The 19,808-nt window shown below is 43.6% G+C and overlaps 1 protein-coding gene across 13 annotated transcripts in view; it reads left to right on the forward strand.

Annotated features, from left to right (window-relative positions):
* Nucleotides 1–19,808, forward strand: part of MYO9A (myosin IXA) — a 175,677-nt gene that overhangs the window by 65,519 nt on the left and 90,350 nt on the right. For 12 of the 13 annotated variants that reach the window (XM_039557913.1, XM_039557912.1, XM_039557920.1 and 9 more), the window contains 6 exons: nt 844–906; nt 2,561–2,660; nt 5,329–5,385; nt 9,181–9,278; nt 11,287–11,413; nt 18,589–18,678. In XM_039557913.1, coding sequence (XP_039413847.1) covers nt 844–906; nt 2,561–2,660; nt 5,329–5,385; nt 9,181–9,278; nt 11,287–11,413; nt 18,589–18,678 — 535 coding nt within the window. The remainder of the gene's footprint in view (nt 1–843; nt 907–2,560; nt 2,661–5,328; nt 5,386–9,180; nt 9,279–11,286; nt 11,414–18,588; nt 18,679–19,808) is intronic. The other variant, XM_039557919.1, reaches the window with a different exon arrangement.

A 19,808-nucleotide genomic window follows, 5' to 3' on the forward strand; every position in this document is an offset into this window, starting at 1 on the left:
ATAATTAGATCTGGCTTTCCCATCTGTGGTGGAGGAGCGAGTGTGGAAGCACCTCCTTGTCCCACCATGCCCGAGGTTCGTTGGGTTTCCCGAGTCCTACGTAGCTCCGACTGTCGGTGCCACGTCACCGGGCATCTGTCACGGGAAAAGCACAGCTCCATCATCCAAACTGCCACTTAGAGCTCCGGCTTCTAAATCCCTGTCATTACTGGTTAGGTTTGTTTGGAAGAAAAAACCTGTGGAAGCTTTGTTTAACTCGACAGACTTGAAAAAAATATTTAATATGTAGATTGAGCGTGTTTGTTGTGGAGGCTCTTAGGAGAAAATGTAAACTGCAATGAGGAGCTTTCGCAATTATTTTTTTTGACTGGAGCCACAAGTGAATAACCCAAATTTTTGGTGAGAAGTGGCTCTTTGGGAGGAGGGAATGGGGATTTGGGGACCGATTCTGCAGCTAAATGGCATCTTGCAGACTTCAGCATGCAGATGTATTTCCGTGTGCACGGCTCCTGGGCTGCAGGCAATGGGATTTTGCTGGCTTTGGATGAAATAGGGATCCGAGCTCCTTCCTTGCTGTCAACATTTCTCCTGCCCATAGGCTGACACATCTGAGATCATGTTTTTCGGATCCAAGTTAGCGTTGGCTTGGTATCAAACCAAAAAAACCGCAGAAGCCAAACATAATATTGGGCTTGTTCTGCCGAGGAGGAAATTTATATAACTAAGTGAAACAAGGCTGAAACTTCTTTGTGTGGGTACCAAGGCTGAAGCCCCCAGTAAAGCTGCCTTCGTTGGAGCTCAGTATCAGGTCAATGAATGATGCTTTGACTTTTTTCCTTGCAGAGCTTATGTTGAAAAATACCTCCTGGAGAAGTCCCGGCTGGTCTATCAGGAGCACAATGAGCGGTGGGTGCCTCTGTCTTGCCCAAGGCTTGGGTTTAACTCCTGTACATGGCACAGATAACTTAAATCCCTGGTGGAGCTGGCACGGGGGATCACGATTTTCGTGCACCTAACCCCATGCTGCAAAGATTAATGATGCATTTTTGTTTGAATATTTTGTTGTTTAGGGAGAAATGAGCTTGTGGAGGGAATAAACTCCATTATTTTATCAACAGTCTTTGACTTACTGTGGAATCATAGAATGGGTTGGGTTGGAAGGGACCCTTAAAGACCATCTCGTTCTAACCCCTGCCATGAGCAAGGGACCTTCCACTACAATATTGTCACGTTTCATTTAATTTTCATTGTCCTTATGGCATATGGATTATTATGTACCACTTCATTCTTGTGCAGCTTGGGAACTATTTAATGTGTCATTTTAGGAGAGACATGTGGTATTTTCATTCTTCTTTGCAGTTCACTGAAGCCTTCAGAAGGGCCTCTAGAAAGAGCCAAAATTATATAGAGAAGGAACTTATGTGAAGTGTTCTTTCCTAATTGCAGCATTTGATGCATATTCCTCTCCTCTCTCAGTAATTATTATTCCACTTTTAAATAATTTTGCTGCCTTTAGTTGTCTTTCAACTCTTGGCACTTCTGGCTGTGTTTCCCTTTGGAGACAGATGTGTGAGTTTTCTGGAATGCTCCAGGGCTGTTCCTGGAGTTAAAAAACATCTACAGCCTTGACAAACGTCCTCTTGAGTGTTGCAAGATGATTAAACTGGGATCCTCTTGGAAAACATCCAACATAAAAGCAGAGTTTTAATATTAGAAAGAAATGGCGTTAATCTGTGTTAGAGTCGTCTGGAAGCAGAACAGATGAGTGTCCCTTGGGGTGGGTTTAGCATTAGTGATATTCAGGAATTTTGAATATTTGGGTTTTTAAATACCTGAAGATTTTTCAGTCGTGTCTCATGGAACTGCAACTGCAAAGTCATTGCTTTTTTAATGGTAATAAGGTATTAAAAATTATAATTTCTGCATTGCAAGGAAATATGTTGTGATTCTAATAAAGGAGGGGGCAGCCAGGGGGAGGGTCAGGCTCTGCTCCCAGGGAACAAGGGACAGGACAAGGGGAAACAGCCTCAAGCTGTGCCAGGGGAGGCTCAGGCTGGACATCAGGAGGAATTTCCCCATGGCAAGGGTGGTCAGAAATTGGAAGGGGCTGCCCAGGGATGTTTGGAGTCCCCATCCCTGGAGGTGTTCCAGGAATTCCTGGGTGTGGCACTCAGTGCTCTGGATTGGGGACAAGGTGGGGTTTGGGTGCCGGTTGGACTCAATGGTCTGGGAGGTCTTTTCCCACCTAAATGATTGTGGGATTCTGTGAAATATGTAGGCATTGCACATGCTTCTGAAGGAAAACCTGATCATCCCAGCCAGAAATTCCCCAAGTAGGTTCTAGGGCAGTGGCTGTCCTTGGATGGAGAAGAGGAATCTCATTCTCCATGGCATAATTGAATCTGTTCCATCCCTGCACAGCAGGTATGGACCAGCTCTAAACGGTGTCAGGCCTGAGCTTGGGAGCTGGAAAATCAGGTTGGGAGGTTTCCATGTGCCTCTGCTCGGTGCTGCTGCTCATTTTCAAGTCTAACAGCTTTTGTTTCTCATTTGTCACCAGGAACTACCATGTATTTTATTACCTCCTGGCAGGAGCGAGCGAGGAGGAGAGATCAGCATTTCACCTGAAGCAGCCGGAGGAATATCATTACCTCAACCAGGTGGGAATTCTATACGGGAATACAATCCGTGCTCTTGCCTTTTCTTCTGCTGATATTTAATGCTAATAAAGACGAGGTGTGGAGTAGTAAAAGTGAGGCTTTTTAAAGGTGTGGAGTAATAAAAGTGGGGTTTAATAGTTTATAGGAAGTCTTCCGTCATTGGAATAATTCGGCATTAGCAATCTGAACACCTGGCAGTGTTTCAGGGAAAAATAATCAGTGTTTTCTGTACCTGGGATATGTTAAATGTATTGAGGTTTTGATTGCTGGAGGGAGACACAGTCAGAATTTCTCTGCTCTCTGTGTGAATGTCATTTACTCATTAACATCTGTCCCCTGAGAAAAGGGGAAAATGTGGCATCCTGGGATATAACATCTTGCATGAGGAAGTCCTAATTCTGTAGCTTCTGGCTGGCTTTTAACACGACCCTTTGAGTTTAACAGTAGAACAAGTCTAATATAACTAAAACCACAGCAACCATTGAAAACCTGGGAATTAATGATGGATGAGGTGTTACCAACAGCCAAATAGATTCAGTTTACATGATGATAATTCTATAATAAACTGATTTACTTCAGGTAGTTAAGCTGTAATCCAGTGACTCTCGAGAATAGGGACTTCAAAAAGACCAAAAATAGGAGGAATATGTGGAGGAGGAGTTAAATTACATGTTGATTTTAACTAATTGCAGTTTTCATGGTGCTGAAACATGAGGAGCCATAAAGAGTGATTTAGCCCCTAAACTGGAGAGAAGCTTGGACCCACAGCCCAACCCAAATAGCCTTTATTCTTTTTAGAAATATAACTTCACTCAGGAATCACTCTCAATTACCAGGGACTTTTTAAGGATGTTTTTAAAGCTGGCAATCAACACCAAAATCCGTTGTGTATTAATGGCTCCCACCCTCCCATCACAGGATTGGGAAATATTCCCAAGTGAGGAGCACTCTGAGGGCTGGAGGCTCTTTGCTGGAGTCTCTGTGCCTCAGGCGTTGGTTGGGGAACGTGGTGTGATCTCCAGCACCATCTGTGCCACAGTTTTGCAGCAGGAAGGTGCCAAGTTGGAATGTTTTGTCAGATTCCCAGGTTTTGTTGGGCCATCCGGTCGCTTTCTGTTAGTTGAAAACATTACTTTTAATTACAGGTCTTTTTTTTACATAGCAGTTTAAGAGCATTTGTGTTGAAAGGAAAATTAGAAATCTAATGGCACCGAGTGTGGGGAACCAGTAGGAATGTTATAATGTAGGGTGAAATGTTTATTTTAATCTGAATTAGGGTGCTGTGAGGCAAGTAAGCTGGGGAAGGCTGCTGAGATCAGTCCAGTGGATCAGGGAAGCAGACTCTGGACTTCTCTGAACACAGTGTATGGACAGTAGTGACACTGAGTTTGTGGGAGGTTTTTGAATAATTTTTTAAAAATTAGGATTAGATTTAACACTGACAACTATGGGAAAACAGTACCCTTAGATGTGGTCAGGGCATGGTTTCACATGAAGACCATCTGACAGTGCAGAAGCAGCCTTTCCCTGCCCTGTAGAAGAAAGGAAAAGGAAAACAAGGAGAAAAAGGAAAAAAGAGGTAGTGGAGAAATGGAAAAAGAAATTTGGGAGATGTTCAAGGGAAAAATTATAAAATGACTCTTGAACATTTGCAGTCTCTTCTTAAGTGTGTCCTGGGGAAGATCCTGCCTTTTTAAAAGGGAAAAGAACCAGCTCAGAAATGAACTGAAGTGTTTTACTGAAAATTAAATATTCATATAGAGAAGCCATAAAATATTGAACCAGGCCCCTGAAGTGAAGGAGTGACTCAGTCCTGAGTCAGGCTTTACTTTCCTCCTCCCAGGTTCCTCGGCTCTTGTTCTGTTACACAAAACAAATGGGGAGTTTGCTTTGCAGATAAGAAATAATCTATTCAGATACTTCACCAAAATCTGCTCTGTAAATGCAGGGAGCAGATTGAAAATAAAGATTTCAATTTATTTTTAAATGCAAATTTACTCAAAGCGTCCCCTGAGTATGGGGACTTTTCCATCTCTCCCCCAATGGCAGGTGCACCCACCCCTGCACACCCTGCAACTCGCTGAATATTTTCTGTGCTGGTTGTTAACTTTCACCCATTTTGAAATCAGTCATTTGCAGGTTTAGATCCTTATTTTCAGCTCCCCAGGAGCTCCAGTGCCGTCTGTCTCCCTCTTGGGACTGGTCACTGACGCATGCTTTGACTTCTCTCAACTCCATCTCTGTCTGACTGGAAAAAGACAGAAATTCTTAAAAAGCTTTGGAGTGTTCCTTGGAAGAATCTCACTTTTGCTGCACTTGTATGTGTCTGCAGCAGAGGTTGAGAGTAGAAACAAACCGAATCTGCTCTTCGGTGGGATTTTGGCATCAGTGGCTCTTCAGCTCCAGGTGAACTAAGGGTTTCCCCAACTCTGGAGAAGAAGAAAAGGTTTTAGTATCCATTAGGATTATTGATGAGAGGGCCTCGCTGATACACTGTGAGCAGGAAGCAGCACCAGGAATGCAAAAGCATCATAAATCTTCCCTTAAAACCAATAAAACTAGGGAATGACTCTGCAGAATAACAGCAATCATTTTCCTGGTTAGGGAGAAGGTCGTGGGGGTGATTTGGGGTGGGAACACCACTTAACCCGCTCTGCCTTGCTTTCAGATGACAAAGAAACCCCTCAGACAGAGCTGGGATGATTATTGCTATGACTCGGAGCCGGTCAGTACAAGAACCCTCCTCTTCCGTGTTGCTGGTGCAGGGCTGCTCTCACCTGAGTGTTTTAGGGACACCAAGAAAGCCAAATCCAACGAAGTTTAACCCATTAACCACCCTTTGCCCTGCCGTGGTGTTGCTTGTGACAGTACAGATGTTTTGTTCCCTTGCCCTTTTTTGGTTCCTTCCATCTGGAAAGCTTCTTCAGCAGTTGGAGATGGTCAGCTCTCTACAGTCATCTCAGTTTTGGAAAACTAAGGGGGTTTTCATTCCTTCCTGATGGAATACGTGATGGTTTATGGAAATTGTGATGTGGCAGTGATGCAAAAATTGAAATTCCATTCCAATAAAACAGCAAATCAGTGTCTTGAAGCCCCAAGAGATGCATCAGTTCATGCTGGTTGTAGTGATGTATCTGCTCTCCAGCTTCCAGGAAAAAACAGACAAATCCAAAAACATCCCCCTAGCCATCTGTGAGAAAATCAAATCCTGATATTGTTCAGAGTGCAGAAACAATTCCTTCTCCTAAAATACTTCTGCTGACATGATCATCCTTTCCAAATGGATCACCCCAAAAAAGGGAATGGTGAAGCTTCTCTCCGTTCCCCGGCTCCTCCTGCGCCACCGACGTGCTCTGGGTGTCTGTGTGTCCCGTGGTGCTCCCCGTGGGTGTGTCCTGCATGTGGAAGCATGTTTGGCATCCCCTGCATGTCCTTCCTGCTAGTTCTCCCATGTGCTTGATGGTTGCCAAAGTCTTGCTGATGCATCTGGAAGAGTAAGAGGTGATCTGGGAAGGAGCTGGGATTCACTCGGGCTAAACAAGTGTCTTAACAGCAACATTTCCCTGCAAATCCTTAGGAGGGGAGGAAGGAACTTCCCTCACAAGGTTAAAAATACTGAATATTGGGTCAGCATCCTTAATCCATCAGCATCCTCAGGGGTCCTGCAGGAGCAGGGAGTGATGAGTAGACGCTGTTCTAGACCTTAATACCCTTTTTAAGTTGGAAAGCCCTTTGTTGCTTTAGGAATGGGCTGGGACAATTTGCTGAAGGAATTAAAATTAAAACAACCCCGAAATTTGGTACATTTTCCTGGTGTGACCAGGAACACCCTGCCAGCCTGGGGGCTGCCATGTCTGTGTCCTTATTCTGCACAACAAAACCACATGTCATTACCGTTTGGCTGTTCATTTGCTGATTTATTTAGGATAGTTTTGTTTGGGATCATTTTCTGTGATATTCCTGGTAAATCACATCTTGGCTTCAGTTGATGATTCATTCCTAAGCCTAGCCTGGGCTTCTCCCCATACCCATGGACTCAACCTGCTGCAGACACCAAGTTTATAAAGAAACTCTGTTCTATCCTCTTTAAATTTTCCATGGAAATCCATAGATCACTTCGATGTGACTGTAGGAAGCAGGGGACTCACTTTTGCTGGGAAACTAATTGCTCTGGCAGGACATTAGCGGCAAGTTAGGTCTGTGGGGATGGACTTAGTGATGCTTGTCTGCTCTAATATCAAGGACACTCCTTTATTTTATAATTATCCTCCATTTATCATCCATTAGGAAGCAGTCCCGTGCTGAAACACTGCAGAGAGCATCCTCTTTTAAGCAGAGATTTTGCTAAAAGCCTTTCCATGCGGATTAATGAGTCGAGCAATTGTTATGTAAATCGTTAATTAAATTGCCTTCAGCACAGATTGTGCTACTTCGGAGTTGTCCGGGTATTTTGCTGTTGACTCGTGACTTAATTTTGGAGGAATGCTGCCAGAAAATGAAAATGTCTCCTGGAATGTGGAGTGCCACTAAAAGCACCACTTGGTGTCTTTGAAAAAAGCTTTAAACCAGCCTAATTTGCAGGATTTGTGGCTGTCTTGTTGTCCTGCCAAGTCCACGTCCTGCCGGAACAAGGGTGGGAGGTTCTGCTGAGTTCTCAGTGTAAGGGCAGTGGCTGAGGAAGCCAAGGTTGGAGTTTAGGAGGGACAAGGTCTTATCCCGAGGTTTTATTGTGTAAATAACCAGTGCTGGTGCCTGTGGTGTCCCTGCTCGTGGTGGAGATGTCGTTGCTGGGTTCCTCTGGACAGCGCTGGAACAGGGTCGTTTCCAGTCACCTCCTAATGGAAGGTGAAAATGCCCTTTTCTAGTGGCTGTTTCCTAAAACAGGCTGGTATTTTCTCCTCGAAGTTCAATCCCCACCTTCATCGATGTTGTGCGTGGTTTTAAATGGTTTTACTGTTCAACAGCTCCAAATTCACTTTGTCCATGGAGCATTAACTTGTCCCTGAGGACAATTGATAAAAAAATTTCGATTTTCTTGTCCAATTGCACTTCTCTGGCTTTTAGTGCAGTTGTGTGGGAGTCTCCTGTGTTGCAATAAAGATTTAAAATATGTAAACAATATAATAAATAACAATATTGACATTTAAATATATCAATAATATAAATAAATATCTTAAATAAGGATTTTCCACTCTAATAATAACTATGGCTGTAATGATGCTCTGGATCAAGATGATCAGGGATGAAGAATTTCATTGATATGGTTGGGAGGCTTTAAATGTTCTAAAACAGAAAGCTGATGCTATAAAATAACTTCATTCTCTGTATTCTGTATTTATGATCTATTTTCTGTACTATCAGTGACTACAAGTGGCTTTTCAATGATTTACATAACCCTGTTTAATCCAGACTTTCCTAATTATTTGTGCAAAATTTTTTGCCCATTTGCTTGTGTGATAAATACAGGAAATTTACAGGAAAGGATCAAAATAAACGATCTGCATTCAGCTGCTTAATTAATTCCAACTGCAGCTACAATTTTTATTTGTATTCTTTTAATAGACTTTTTGTAGAATTTTATAGAATTTTTATTTATATTGACTTACACTTGGATTAACTTGTTGAAAGTCTCTAATGACTTGTAGAAAGTCTCGATTTAAGTGTTAGTAAAATATTCTGAGGTTTAAAATAGCACGATATTGTGTGATACACGATAAACTAAATTTTGATTCATAGATGGGTAATTTTTATAGGCAGCAATGGGTAAAATATTAAATATAGGCTACGAAGGCAGAGAGAAGAATAAATAATCCATGGGAGGCCTATAGTGAGCCAAAGCAGAAGGAATTTGGCATTAATGGTCTATATATTCATTTAAAGAGCATTTCTGTTCCCTAAATATTGGTGCAGGACAGCTTTGGTTGGGTCTGGAATGTCACTGGATTTTTCTGAAAATGTCAGTGACTGATATCAAGGGAAAATGAAACAGTTGAGGCACGTGAACCTCCAAGAGGTATAAAATACCCTGGATTTCAAATTCTCCCAATTTTGAAATAACTTCTTGGTAGTTCAAATAAAGTTGCTGAAAAAGATATTTAAAGCTTTGCCTTTCCCACACAGGATTTAATGCACTCATCATTTACATGAAGTTATCTGAATTCTATTCAAAAACTGAATTTTCCTCTTTAGTTAAGGGACTGAATGTGGAATAAACTGCCTGTAAATGTGGAACAGATTTCATCCCGTCGTTATTTCCCATCCTTTTTGTGTGTGAGTTGTCCCACGCTGACCAGCTCTCACCATACTGTTGGAATGGGGTGACTCACCTCTTTCCTTAGAGATTAAACCTGGGAAACAAGGATGTATCTCCAGAAAATATTAGCCAACAATGTTATATTTCCAGTGCCAGGTTGGAAATGTTGCTGATAAAGGACCTGGAGATCACTCAGTGATATTTACGGAGCGCTGGCTTGGCCACCTGGCCCTGATCTGGTGTTAATTTGTGTGTTTGATCCAACAGGATTGTTTCTCCGTGGAAGGGGAGGACCTGAAGCACGACTTTGAGCGGCTGCAGCTCGCCATGGAGATGGTGGGGTTCCTGCCCAAGACACGCAGACAGTGAGTTTATTTTCCATATTAATGGCTTGGAGATTATCCTGGTGAACATCACCTCCATTGGCAGGACATTGTCCAGAGAGGATGTGGCTGCCCCATCCCTGGAGATGTCCCAGGCCAGGCTGGATGGGGTTGGAGCAACCTGGGCTAGTGGAAGGTGTCCCTGCCCATGGCAGGATGGAGCCAGATGAGTTTAAGGTCCCTTCCAACCCAAACCATTCCGTGATTCCATGATCATTGCTGTGCTTAAGGATTCTCTTCATGCAAATGGAGCGTTGGCAGAAGCTGACATCTTGAAGTATTTCTCAAGTGTTCATGAATAATCACGCCTCACTCTGCATGTCATGAATCCAGAGCCTGGTTTAATCAGAAATCCTCATTTTCCCTCATCAAACTTAACCCTTTGCATGCAATTCTGGGTCTGTAGGCTCATTTCCAGCTGGCCTTTTTCACTAATTCACTGGACATGCTGGTTTGAAAACTGGACTTTAGCCGGGTTGCAACACCACTGACACCATGGAATTAGAGGGTTCATAAAGGGTCATCTCCAACCAAAATCACAAAATAATCCCTCCTGAGTTGATTCTTGGCTTGAAAGGCTTGAGTAGGTTGGGAAGAACTTGATGTAAAAAATTGCCTCAAAGGCATTTTCACCCAACTGAGAATTTTCAGAAGCTCATCCTTTATCCCTCACTTGTAACAAATCAATTACGAAATTAAAACCGCTTTTTCTCTATCTTTCCCACACACATGGACAAACCCAAGGATCCAAACTTGTGTGAGTGTGTTCTGTGTCAGAGGCTGCTTTATCAGGTTTCAGGATGAGGTTTGTCTAAAGCCTGTTGAGGGGTTTAATTGCCCGAGCAAAGCAATCAGGAAGTGTCAGGACTGAGCAGAGTTGGGTGATGCAGTAGATTCACACTTCTAATTTACTGTGCAATGATTTTTCTTGGCACACAAGTTGCTCCTGGTGAATTTTGCTTGTCAAAAATAAAGCGGAGTCTTCACTACGCGAGCAGATTTATTTTGCTTGGCGTTGTACAAGTGCAGCACAAATAAGGAACCACCTTCAGCTGAGATACAGGAAGGATGTTTTAAATACTACTATACTTTTAACATTAATTTCTTTATAGCAAAACATGGAGTTTCACCTTTGTGGAAACAGAGAAGAGAAATTTTTGTAATTGCATCCTGAAATTCACAACAAGGAGTCAGTATCCCTGTTTTGGAGATAAGGGAGGACTTGGAGAGGTGAAGGTGTGTTGTCCAGACAAGCTGGTGGCATAGCTAGGAGTCACATTTGGGTTTATTCATTTTTAGCTCCCAAGGGAGTATAGAAATAAGGACAAACAGGGTTTATAGCTGAAGTCAACCATGGCTCAGGAGCTGGGCTGGATGAACCTTGTGGGTCCCTTCCAACTCAGGATATTCTCTGAGTGTCTGATCCTATTTTTTTTGGAGGCGAGAAAACTTAAAAATGACCAAATTCCCTCCAAAACAGAAAAATTGGTTGGATAAATTTACTTGAAGTGTAACATCTTTTCTTTGTCTCAGTTGCTTATATATTCTCAAAGCATTTATGCTGTTTTGTACAGTCTTTTGTATGGTTCCTGGCTGGGACTGGATCCAAAATGGTGACAGAAACATGTGTGCCAGGGACTAAGAGGGATCACCTGCATGGCCGAGCCCATTCTCCCCCTTAATTTAGACAACTGCATGATAAATATTTAATCTGGATATCAAGATTACTGGATTTCTATTTTTCTTACAACATGGGCTGTCATTTTGTAACCGTGGGCTTGATGTGTTCAAGAATTTTCAAGGAAACCGTACAGATGCAAGTTTGGTGCTTGACTAAGTGAAAATCTTTTTGACATGAGGCAAAGTGGGTGCTTTGGATTGAAAATCAGAGGGATGGGCCGAAGAGGGAGAAGGCCCTTGGGAGTGAAATTTGCTTCTTCGTTCACTTTATGGAAAACCAACCGAGTGAAAATGAATTCTCTCCATTTAGGATTTTCTCTCTGCTGTCAGCAATCCTGCACCTGGGGAACATCCGGTACAAAAAGAAGACCTACCGGGATGACTCCATTGATATCTGCAACCCTGAAATACTTCCTGTCGTGTCAGAGCTGCTGGAGGTAAGGCTCTGCTTTCCCTCCTGAAGCTTTCACACCAAACAAGCCAACTCTGGTTTAGGACACAAAACACACACAATTTATTTGCAGTTTCACCAAAGAGAAAGTTCTTGTGTGTTTCCATTCCTATGGGCTGTTCGTGTTTGCCAGGGAAAAGGTACAGGAACTTTTTTAATGAGGTTTTTCATGTAGGTTTTTGACCCAGCTCTTCAGCTGCAAGGTTTCATTGACTGAAAATCCTTTTTCTGGGATTAAATGTGAAAGGTTGCAGAACAGGGCTAGATGCAAAGCAACCCTGCTGCCCAACAGGGCAGTGTCTTCAATTGCCAGCCTTCAGCTCCCTCGCCCTCACCTGGTGCTCCTCAAGTCTGTTCCAAAGTCTGTCTGAGGAACTCAAGCAGTTGTAGAACCACAGCCCCATGTTGTGGTTCCGTAGGAAGCTGTAGGAGGTGCTGAGCTCCCTCACCGTGTTTTTTGTCTCTTACTACCTGTCAGCATCCACAGGGGTTGGGTTTGAGATGCTGGAGGCCCATCTCATCCCTCTAGTCCCTGTTTATGGGCCTGTTGTGGATTTCTTTGGTGCATCTGTTGGTTATCTGCTGTTTAGGACCTGACACCTTGGTCTCCGTGAGCCACCGCTGTGCTGGTGTCCCTTGGGAAGGGTTTGTAGGTGTCAGCCTGGCTGGCCCAGGCCGTGTCCAGCTCTGTAAATCAGTGCAAAAGCAGTGAGTAAGTTCTTAGGAGATCTGCTCTGTCAGCCCAAGCAGGTTATGAAGATGTGGCACTACTTTTCTTGAGAAAACTCTTGAATGAGCCAACTTGTCCTGCTGGCCTTCAGCCTTGAAGAGCTGAGCTCAAACACCTCCCATGGATTGAGGTGGCCAGAAGCTCCCCTTGCTGTCTCACTTCACTTGAAATGTTCTAAACCTCTTGCAACTGAAGTGTTTTTCTTGTAGCTGGTTATAGCAACAATTATCTTTACCTTTTGTGCTCCCTGGATGGTCTGGAAGGTGAATTTGTGCTGATTTTGCAGTAGAATCAGAAGGTGACTTGTCCTTTTGTGTACATGTGGTGCTCTTCCCATTCATTCCATTAAATAACAGTTGTGTTATCTCCCTACCTAAAGAACTTGGAAATTGGCTCTCAGGGACTTCCAGAGCACTTCATTAATGCTTTGAGTTTAGGGAGGGGAAAGCTTCTGTAAAATACAGTCTGAGCAGCTGGATGCTCTTTCCATCTTGGCCTTGGAGATTGCAGAAATAAACAGAAGGAAAATATGAGTTGGGAGGAGAATGTTGTTGATTTTACCCTGTTCAGTGTGGCCAAGTCAGTTAAGTAATTGTTTTTTAAAAAAGTTTTGAGTAAGAGAGCGACTTAGAGATCTGAAAAGGTTCCAGGCTTTGGGTCTTTGCCTTTGCAAACAAACCCTTCTGCAACATCTGCACGTGGGGAGGTCGCGGGGTGGTTTTTACACGTGATTATGTGAAATGAGGCATTGGCTGAGCTGTGTCAATCCAACAGTGCCTCAATGCTGTGGGCTGCAACAGCACCCCCAGGCAGTGTCAACATAGATGTAAAAATAAATATTTCTTTTTCACCATTTGGAAAAAAAAACCCCAAACCACTGATCTGGTGTAGATCTGATGTAGCTGAGCAAAGTGATAGATTTCTGTTCATCTTGGTAATTCTTTTGCAAGTTAAATGGCCATCTAGAAATAAAATGCTTGCTAGTTAGATCAGGACAATGCATGCTGCACTGAGGTGGGATCTGATGAAGTACATCACTGGGTTTGGGAAAGTGGTGGTGTTTGACCCTTCAGTTGCATTTCGGTGATAATTGATCCTGGAACTGGAAACGTTTGCTGCCTCCAGGTGTAAACCTTTCAACAGACCCACTGAAATCAGCTGAAAAAAGCCAATGATTTCATTTTCAGACTTGATTTCCCTTTCTGAAATGCCACATTTCTCTTTGCAGACCTCCACAGATGCTGCTGCTTATTCAGGTTTGACTCAAAGGGAGAACCAAAGGGTTCAAACATCATTACAAAGAGCAGCCACCACTCTTTATTCATTAGTTGGCTACTTACAACTCTCCACATTGAGTGTAATGAATTCTTCTCAGCCAGAGACCTAAAATACTCGTTAAAACATTTAACTTTTTTTTTTGTGTGGTCACTGAACACTTTTGCTTTTCCCATTGTTTCTAAAATTATGAATTGGCTTGAAAAAGTTGATAATCCCCTCTCCAGATCTTGGCATTGGACACTAATAGCTGAAAAATCATGTCAGAATAAAAGTAATATGAGTTGACAAGGAGTTGAACTTCCTTTCCTGTGGTCACCAACTGCTTGGTGGGACCATCCTGAGCACAGCAAATGGATGAAAGAAACTGTGTTGTTCTGATACTTCCTTATCTTGGGGGAACTTCTGGTTCCCCAAGAAATCAACATTTGATTTTTATACTCAAATGACTCATTGGATTTGTTCAGTCAAGGATTTGACATGGAGAAGAGAAGGAAAAAATCCAGCTGGAGCTGGGTTGGCAATCTCTGAGAGCAGCCACGAGGGGATGCAGAGGTGCTCCGGCATGGCTCCGGTGGGGATGTAGCCTCCAAGGGCAGGAGGGGAACCATCAGCCTGGCTGAAATTAAAAACTTAGGCAAAACTAAGGTCTTCTCCCACAGCAAAGGGAAATCTGGTCCAAGTTCTTGTGAGCTGGTTGGTTTGTGTTGGAAGCTCTAAGGACAACTGGGGGAATTTGCCTGCTGCACCAGTTATGCAACACCCTGCTCAACTATCCTCCCTCTGTGTAGTGAGATCTGTGTCCCTATCAAATGAAGCTAAAACAGGGATTTTTGAAGGAATCTGGGAGGAGATGATGATCTGTGATGGATTTGCTTTTTCTTAGATACCAGCAACCCCGTCCAATATGGTTTTGCTTTATTAAACCATTCAGAGCAGCATTTGTTGAAACAGCAAACTGCAATATAGAATTTTGGCCAGACTCTGCAGATCATTGTTTCATTTACAGTAAAACCCTGATTCCATTTTTTTTTTCAGGAATAGACATAGCGTGTGGATTATGTGATGCTTTTGGCAGGTTTTTCAGGGCCTTTGTTTAAACTCTGCTGAAATGCTGTGCCGGGGAGTGATGTCAAGGCTGCCTGATGGATCAAGCAGACGTGGAGTCCTGTGCAAGCGCTGCAAATATCCCAGGGCCTGGGCAGAAATCATAGAGGGTTGTGTAAAACTGGGTGAAACCTTTGTGTTTCTGGGGGAAAAGATTGGAAAAGCTCATTTGTGGGCTTATTAACAAAAATAATATATTAGCGATTATCTAGTTAACCTTAAAAGAGACTTTTTGTTTTCCATTGGAAGAGCAGAAACATTTTAATTGTGTGTGCTTACTAATATGGGAAATTATTTCCATGGATGGAGCATTGAGAAAGGAGATAAATTCTGGCTTTGCTCAGTGGAGCAGTTTTCTATTCAGTTTTTAGGTCTAGGTAACCAGCCTCAATGCAAATAAAGGTAAATACAAGTTATCAAGTGCCCTAAAGTAGTTTTGCCAGATCTCCCAGTGCACATTTGTGTTTGGAACTAAAGCTGGCCTCTGCAAGAGATTTATGTTCTCAAGTTCTTCTTCCACTAAAGAACGGCCTTCAGCTTCCCAGAGGGATCCCACAGGCGCTGGGGCTCCTCCTGTGATAAATGTCTTGCAAATTAACTGGGGAGGGGGTGAGGATTATGAAGCAGACAGTGCTCGCTTCCAGCTTTTTCTTCTGGATCTGTTTTCCGGATGATGTTTGGTAGAATTACAGAATAATTGGGGTTGGAAGTGACCTCCGAAGTTCATCTGGTCCAACACTGTCCCCTGCAATGAGCAGGGACATCTTCATCGGATACAAAGTTTTGAGCCAGAACTAGAGTCAGAAAACTTCAGAGAATGACAGAATATGCTGAGTTGGAAGGGATCCACAAGTACCATTGAGTGCAACTCCAGGCCCTTCACAGACACAGGCCCTGCACAGACACCCCAACAATCCCACCCTGTCCCTGGGAGCGCTGTCCAAACGCTCCTGGAGCTCTGGCAGCCTCGGGGGCCGTGCCCATTCCCTGGGGAGCCTGGGCAGTGCCCAGCACCCTCTGGGGGAAGAGCCTTTTCCCAATATCCAGCCTAAACCTCCCTGACACAGATCCAGCCATTCCCTCACATCCTTTCTAACTCTCTGGTTATTTGAAGGAAAGTCTGAGGAAAAGGTTCAGCTCTTTTCCAAGAAGAGCTGATAGAAATCTGAACTTACTTTCTGTTACTCCACACGAGGCATCTTTAGAGCGAGCACTCAGCGCTGTAATCCCTTTCTCAAATATGGGAGGAGAGACAAAACCTGATGTTTTCTTGCTCTCCAGTTGGAAATGTTCATTTTCCTTCAGCTGCTCTAACATAATACCCAGCATTCCTGGAGGAGCAGTCTCTGCCTGCCTTGGCTCCAGCCCAGCCCTTGCCGGCTCCCTGCTCCTGCCATGCTCCGCTGACGTTCCCAGCCGTGGCACTGCCGGTCACCCTTCACTGGCTCCTGGAGCCCTCTCTGGGCCCACTTGTGGCAATGAAGTCTTAAATCTGCGTTTTGTCCCTGTAATTAAGATCTAAACTCCTGCAGGCCATGTTTAGGAGGGAGAGCAGGCCATGCCCTTTAGCACCAGGAAGGAAAAATCTGTGAAATGTGACCTAAGAGTGAAACTCCCAGGGCACAAAGTAAAGGAGTTAGTGGTGTTCTCCTCTTTGCTACTCTGCACCAAGGGGTGTCCCTGTTTTAGTGTTTCACGCTTACTGGAGGAGGAAGTGTAGGATGTGGGGAAGCTGTAAGTATCTCCATGTCCTTAGTCATCGGCATGTGCTGAGTTTATCTTTAGAAAGCTCCAGTGGCTCCTCCCTGGCAGCAGGAGTCAGCTACCTCCACGCTGTGACCTTGAGTGAAAATTAGGATGATTTGGCTGCACCCGTGGAGTTCATCAGAGGCGATGAAGGAATCAAGATCAAGCTCCACTGGGTGGTAATTGCAGGCAGAGGCCTGGGGAGATGCAGGGATTGCATTCCCATCCTTGCCAAGAGTGTTTTTGTGCAAGAAGATGCTTTGATGGGATCTCCCCGGGTCAGGAGATGAAGGATGCACATCCACAGGTTCCCTCCATCCAGAGAGCACGGGGAGAAGGAACCAGAGTGACCATGAGATGGGGATGGTGAGGGGTGGCATGGCTAGTTGTTTAAATTGCTTAAAATCCCTGTGTTTGCTGACAAATCTGGGACTTGGAAGCGTTTATGTTGTTGAGGAATATTTCTTTGGACTGTTTTGATTAGGAACCATCTGACAGCCCTCTGCCTTGTTGCCTTGGATAATTAAGAAAAGCCGGCGTGCCGGCTGCGGGTTTGCAGCACCCCTGAAGTGGGATAATGGATGGTGTGAAATTCACTCTTGTTCCAAGTCGTGCAGTGGAGGGAGAGCAGCCGATGGTCCTGCCGTCGAGAGCTGCTGGAAAATTACAAAAATCACATCTTTTGGTGAATGTAGAGGAATAGAAACCAAATGTGAAATCTTGCTGTGGATCTCTGGATGAACCAGGACAGTCTTTTTTTCCCTGCTTGATTTTGGAAGGTAAAATCGGATTGTAGGAACTGGGGGCTCCTGAGTGGTGCGGAGCACAAAAGAAATGAACCTTGAAGTGCCATTTCCAATGACAGAGACCTTGCTGACATCATATACAGGTGACTTGATGGGTTCTGATTTCCACAGCAACAAGTTCTTGTTGCAGGAAGAATCAGTTACATAAAAACGCCCTGGATTTTGTCAGGGAGACTCCCACGATAGTAGCTTTGGCAGAAGGAGATTTTTGTATAGAAGGGCATCATTATTGCAATGGTTTGTGAGATTTCTGACCTTCCACTGTCTTGTTTGCATTTCCTCTTCGTACTAATTCCTGGATTAAACCATTAAGTCAAAGTGCATACAATCATAGAATTGTTTTGGTTGGAAAAGACCTCTAAGATCATTGAGTCCAATTTTAAGACCACCACATTTCCCATTTTCCATATCAAATCATAAATGGTTTCCCTGTGGTAAAAATATGGCCTGGGATGGCTTCAGGAATGTGGATTTCGGTCTCCATCAGAGATGTCCAGAGGAGGTCTGGTGTCTGCATGGAGTCCCTTGGGTGGGATAAGCAGTTTGTAGGGACTTCAGTGCAGCTTCTCTGTATCAATCCACATCCATTAATTCCGGGCTCCACGATTTTCACCCAGACTCATGGTGTCTTTTTTGAGTTGGAAATTTAGTGAAGATCAGTCAATGACTCAAAGTCTTTAGGTCTGTCTGACGTATTCTGGGAGAGAGGACACCTTCTGAATTCCTCCAGGGCACCTCAAAGCAAAAGGGTCTTGAAACTGATTGCAAAAGTGGCTTTTTCCCAACAGTTGCAGGTACCACTTAATTTGTCAGCACCGTTTTCCTCTTTGCTGAAGTGTCTGTGTTTGCACAACTGATTTTTGTCCTGCAAACCTGTGAGGGCTGATTGGAGACTGTCACCCTGCCAGGAACTGGGGCTTTAGGGAGTAAACATCAAGTGCCAATAGCAAAGTAAATATCAGGTGCTTTTCCAAGGGTTTCTTCCTCCTTCTGACTCCTCCCCACCCTGAAAAGCACCAAAAAAAACCTCCTTCACTTGGATAGCTCTGAAACTGATGATACTGCTTGGCTTATTCTGGAGTAATTTGTATGATTTCATCTTGACAACACTAGAAAGTTGACTTATTTTGCCAAGAAAAAGTGTGGGAGGGAGGAGCACCACCGGGAATAAGGAAACCAATGGGAAATTGCTGCAACTGGGATGCCTGAATGCAGAAAATCAGGTTCCTTTGAACACCCTGGTGTTGGGTTTCTGATGCTGGATTTATGTGCTGAGTTGGCTCCTCCCAATGGCATGTTTTTACCCATTGCACTTAACTCTGCAAGGGCTGGCAAAAGTGGTTTAATTATTTCTTTTTAATTAAATTTTGAAATTTGAATGTGTTTACACCGAATTTTAGGGTTTTTTTAAGTTTAAATGTTAGCGTTTTTTTAAACTGGATTTAAAATTAAAAAAGATTCCTAGAATAATCATTAACATCAGTACTTTTGTTTTAGGTGAAAGAAGAGATGCTGTTTGAGGCCCTGGTGACCAGAAAGACAGTGACAGTGGGAGAGAAGCTGATCTTACCATACAAATTGGCAGAGGTCAGTACATGATGTTTGTTATTAAAAGGCAGCTCTTGCAATGGTTTTCAATACTTTGAGATGCACACTCAGAGTTTCTTTCAGTTTTTATTTATTAAGTCAAAATAACATAGGAGAAGCTAATGGGTGTCCTAATCTAGGAAATGATTGACTTTTCTTTTATGCCATTCCTGGAAGGCAGGTTTGTGCTTTATTCTGATGGTTTGTAAGGGCTTTCATTGCTTGTGGCTGTGTGAGAGCTGTCCAAAGCAGAGCTGTGCATTGCTGTGTGTGTGTGTGTGCTCCAGGTGTTTGTCTCCAGATGTCATTCCTTGAGCTGGAGCACCGATTCATCCACAGCAGAGTGCTGACCCAAGACTCCAGGAGATTTTTACTGCCTTCTGGAGTGCCTGTGTTAGTGGTGGTTCTTGTACAGCAGGAGCTGCAGATCTCCAGAGGAGATTCCCACTAGCTTCTCCTCAGACCCCTCACAACCTGGGCCCTTGTGTGATGCTTTGGAGCACCCACAGCTCCATTAGCTGCCCTCAGACTCCAGTGTAGTTATATGGGATCTACATGTGATTTTCAGGAATTCTGAATTCTGTTCTGTGTCTGGTAAAGAGAAAAATTTTTTTTCCTCTTACATTATTCAAAACACATAAGTTCTGTTCTGCTGAACTACTTGTTTTGGCTGTTTCTGCCTGTAATCTTCTTGTATCCCCCAGATTAGGAACACTGAGCATCCCACCGCGCTTGGTCCCTCCATTTCCTCTTGTTGTAGGGTTTTGTGAGAATTTACAGCACCTTGAGTAGCATCTCAAGAGCAGCCTGTTGTGTCACAAATAAGTAAACAAATTGTGTTGTCACTGGGGTCAGCTGGAGACATTGTGACTCCTTTTTCCAAGAGGGAAAAAAAAGTATCTTTTCTCCCACTCTGAGGCTGTGTTTAAGCTCAGAAACTGTTACTGAGCTTTCATCTTTAGAAGTGAAGTGCTGTGTTTGTGCAAAAGAGGAATGTCCCCTAACAAAGGGCACACAAGGGCTCTCACTGGGTCTTTGTGATGGACATTTAATCAATGTGGTGTTTCTACTTTCTTCCTGTATTTTGGGCACAGACTTAAAAAAAATGGCTAGGAAAGTTCAGAACCGAG

This window comes from Corvus cornix, chromosome 10 (assembly GCF_000738735.6).
Source record: "Corvus cornix cornix isolate S_Up_H32 chromosome 10, ASM73873v5, whole genome shotgun sequence".
Classification (NCBI taxonomy): Eukaryota; Metazoa; Chordata; class Aves; order Passeriformes; family Corvidae; genus Corvus; species Corvus cornix.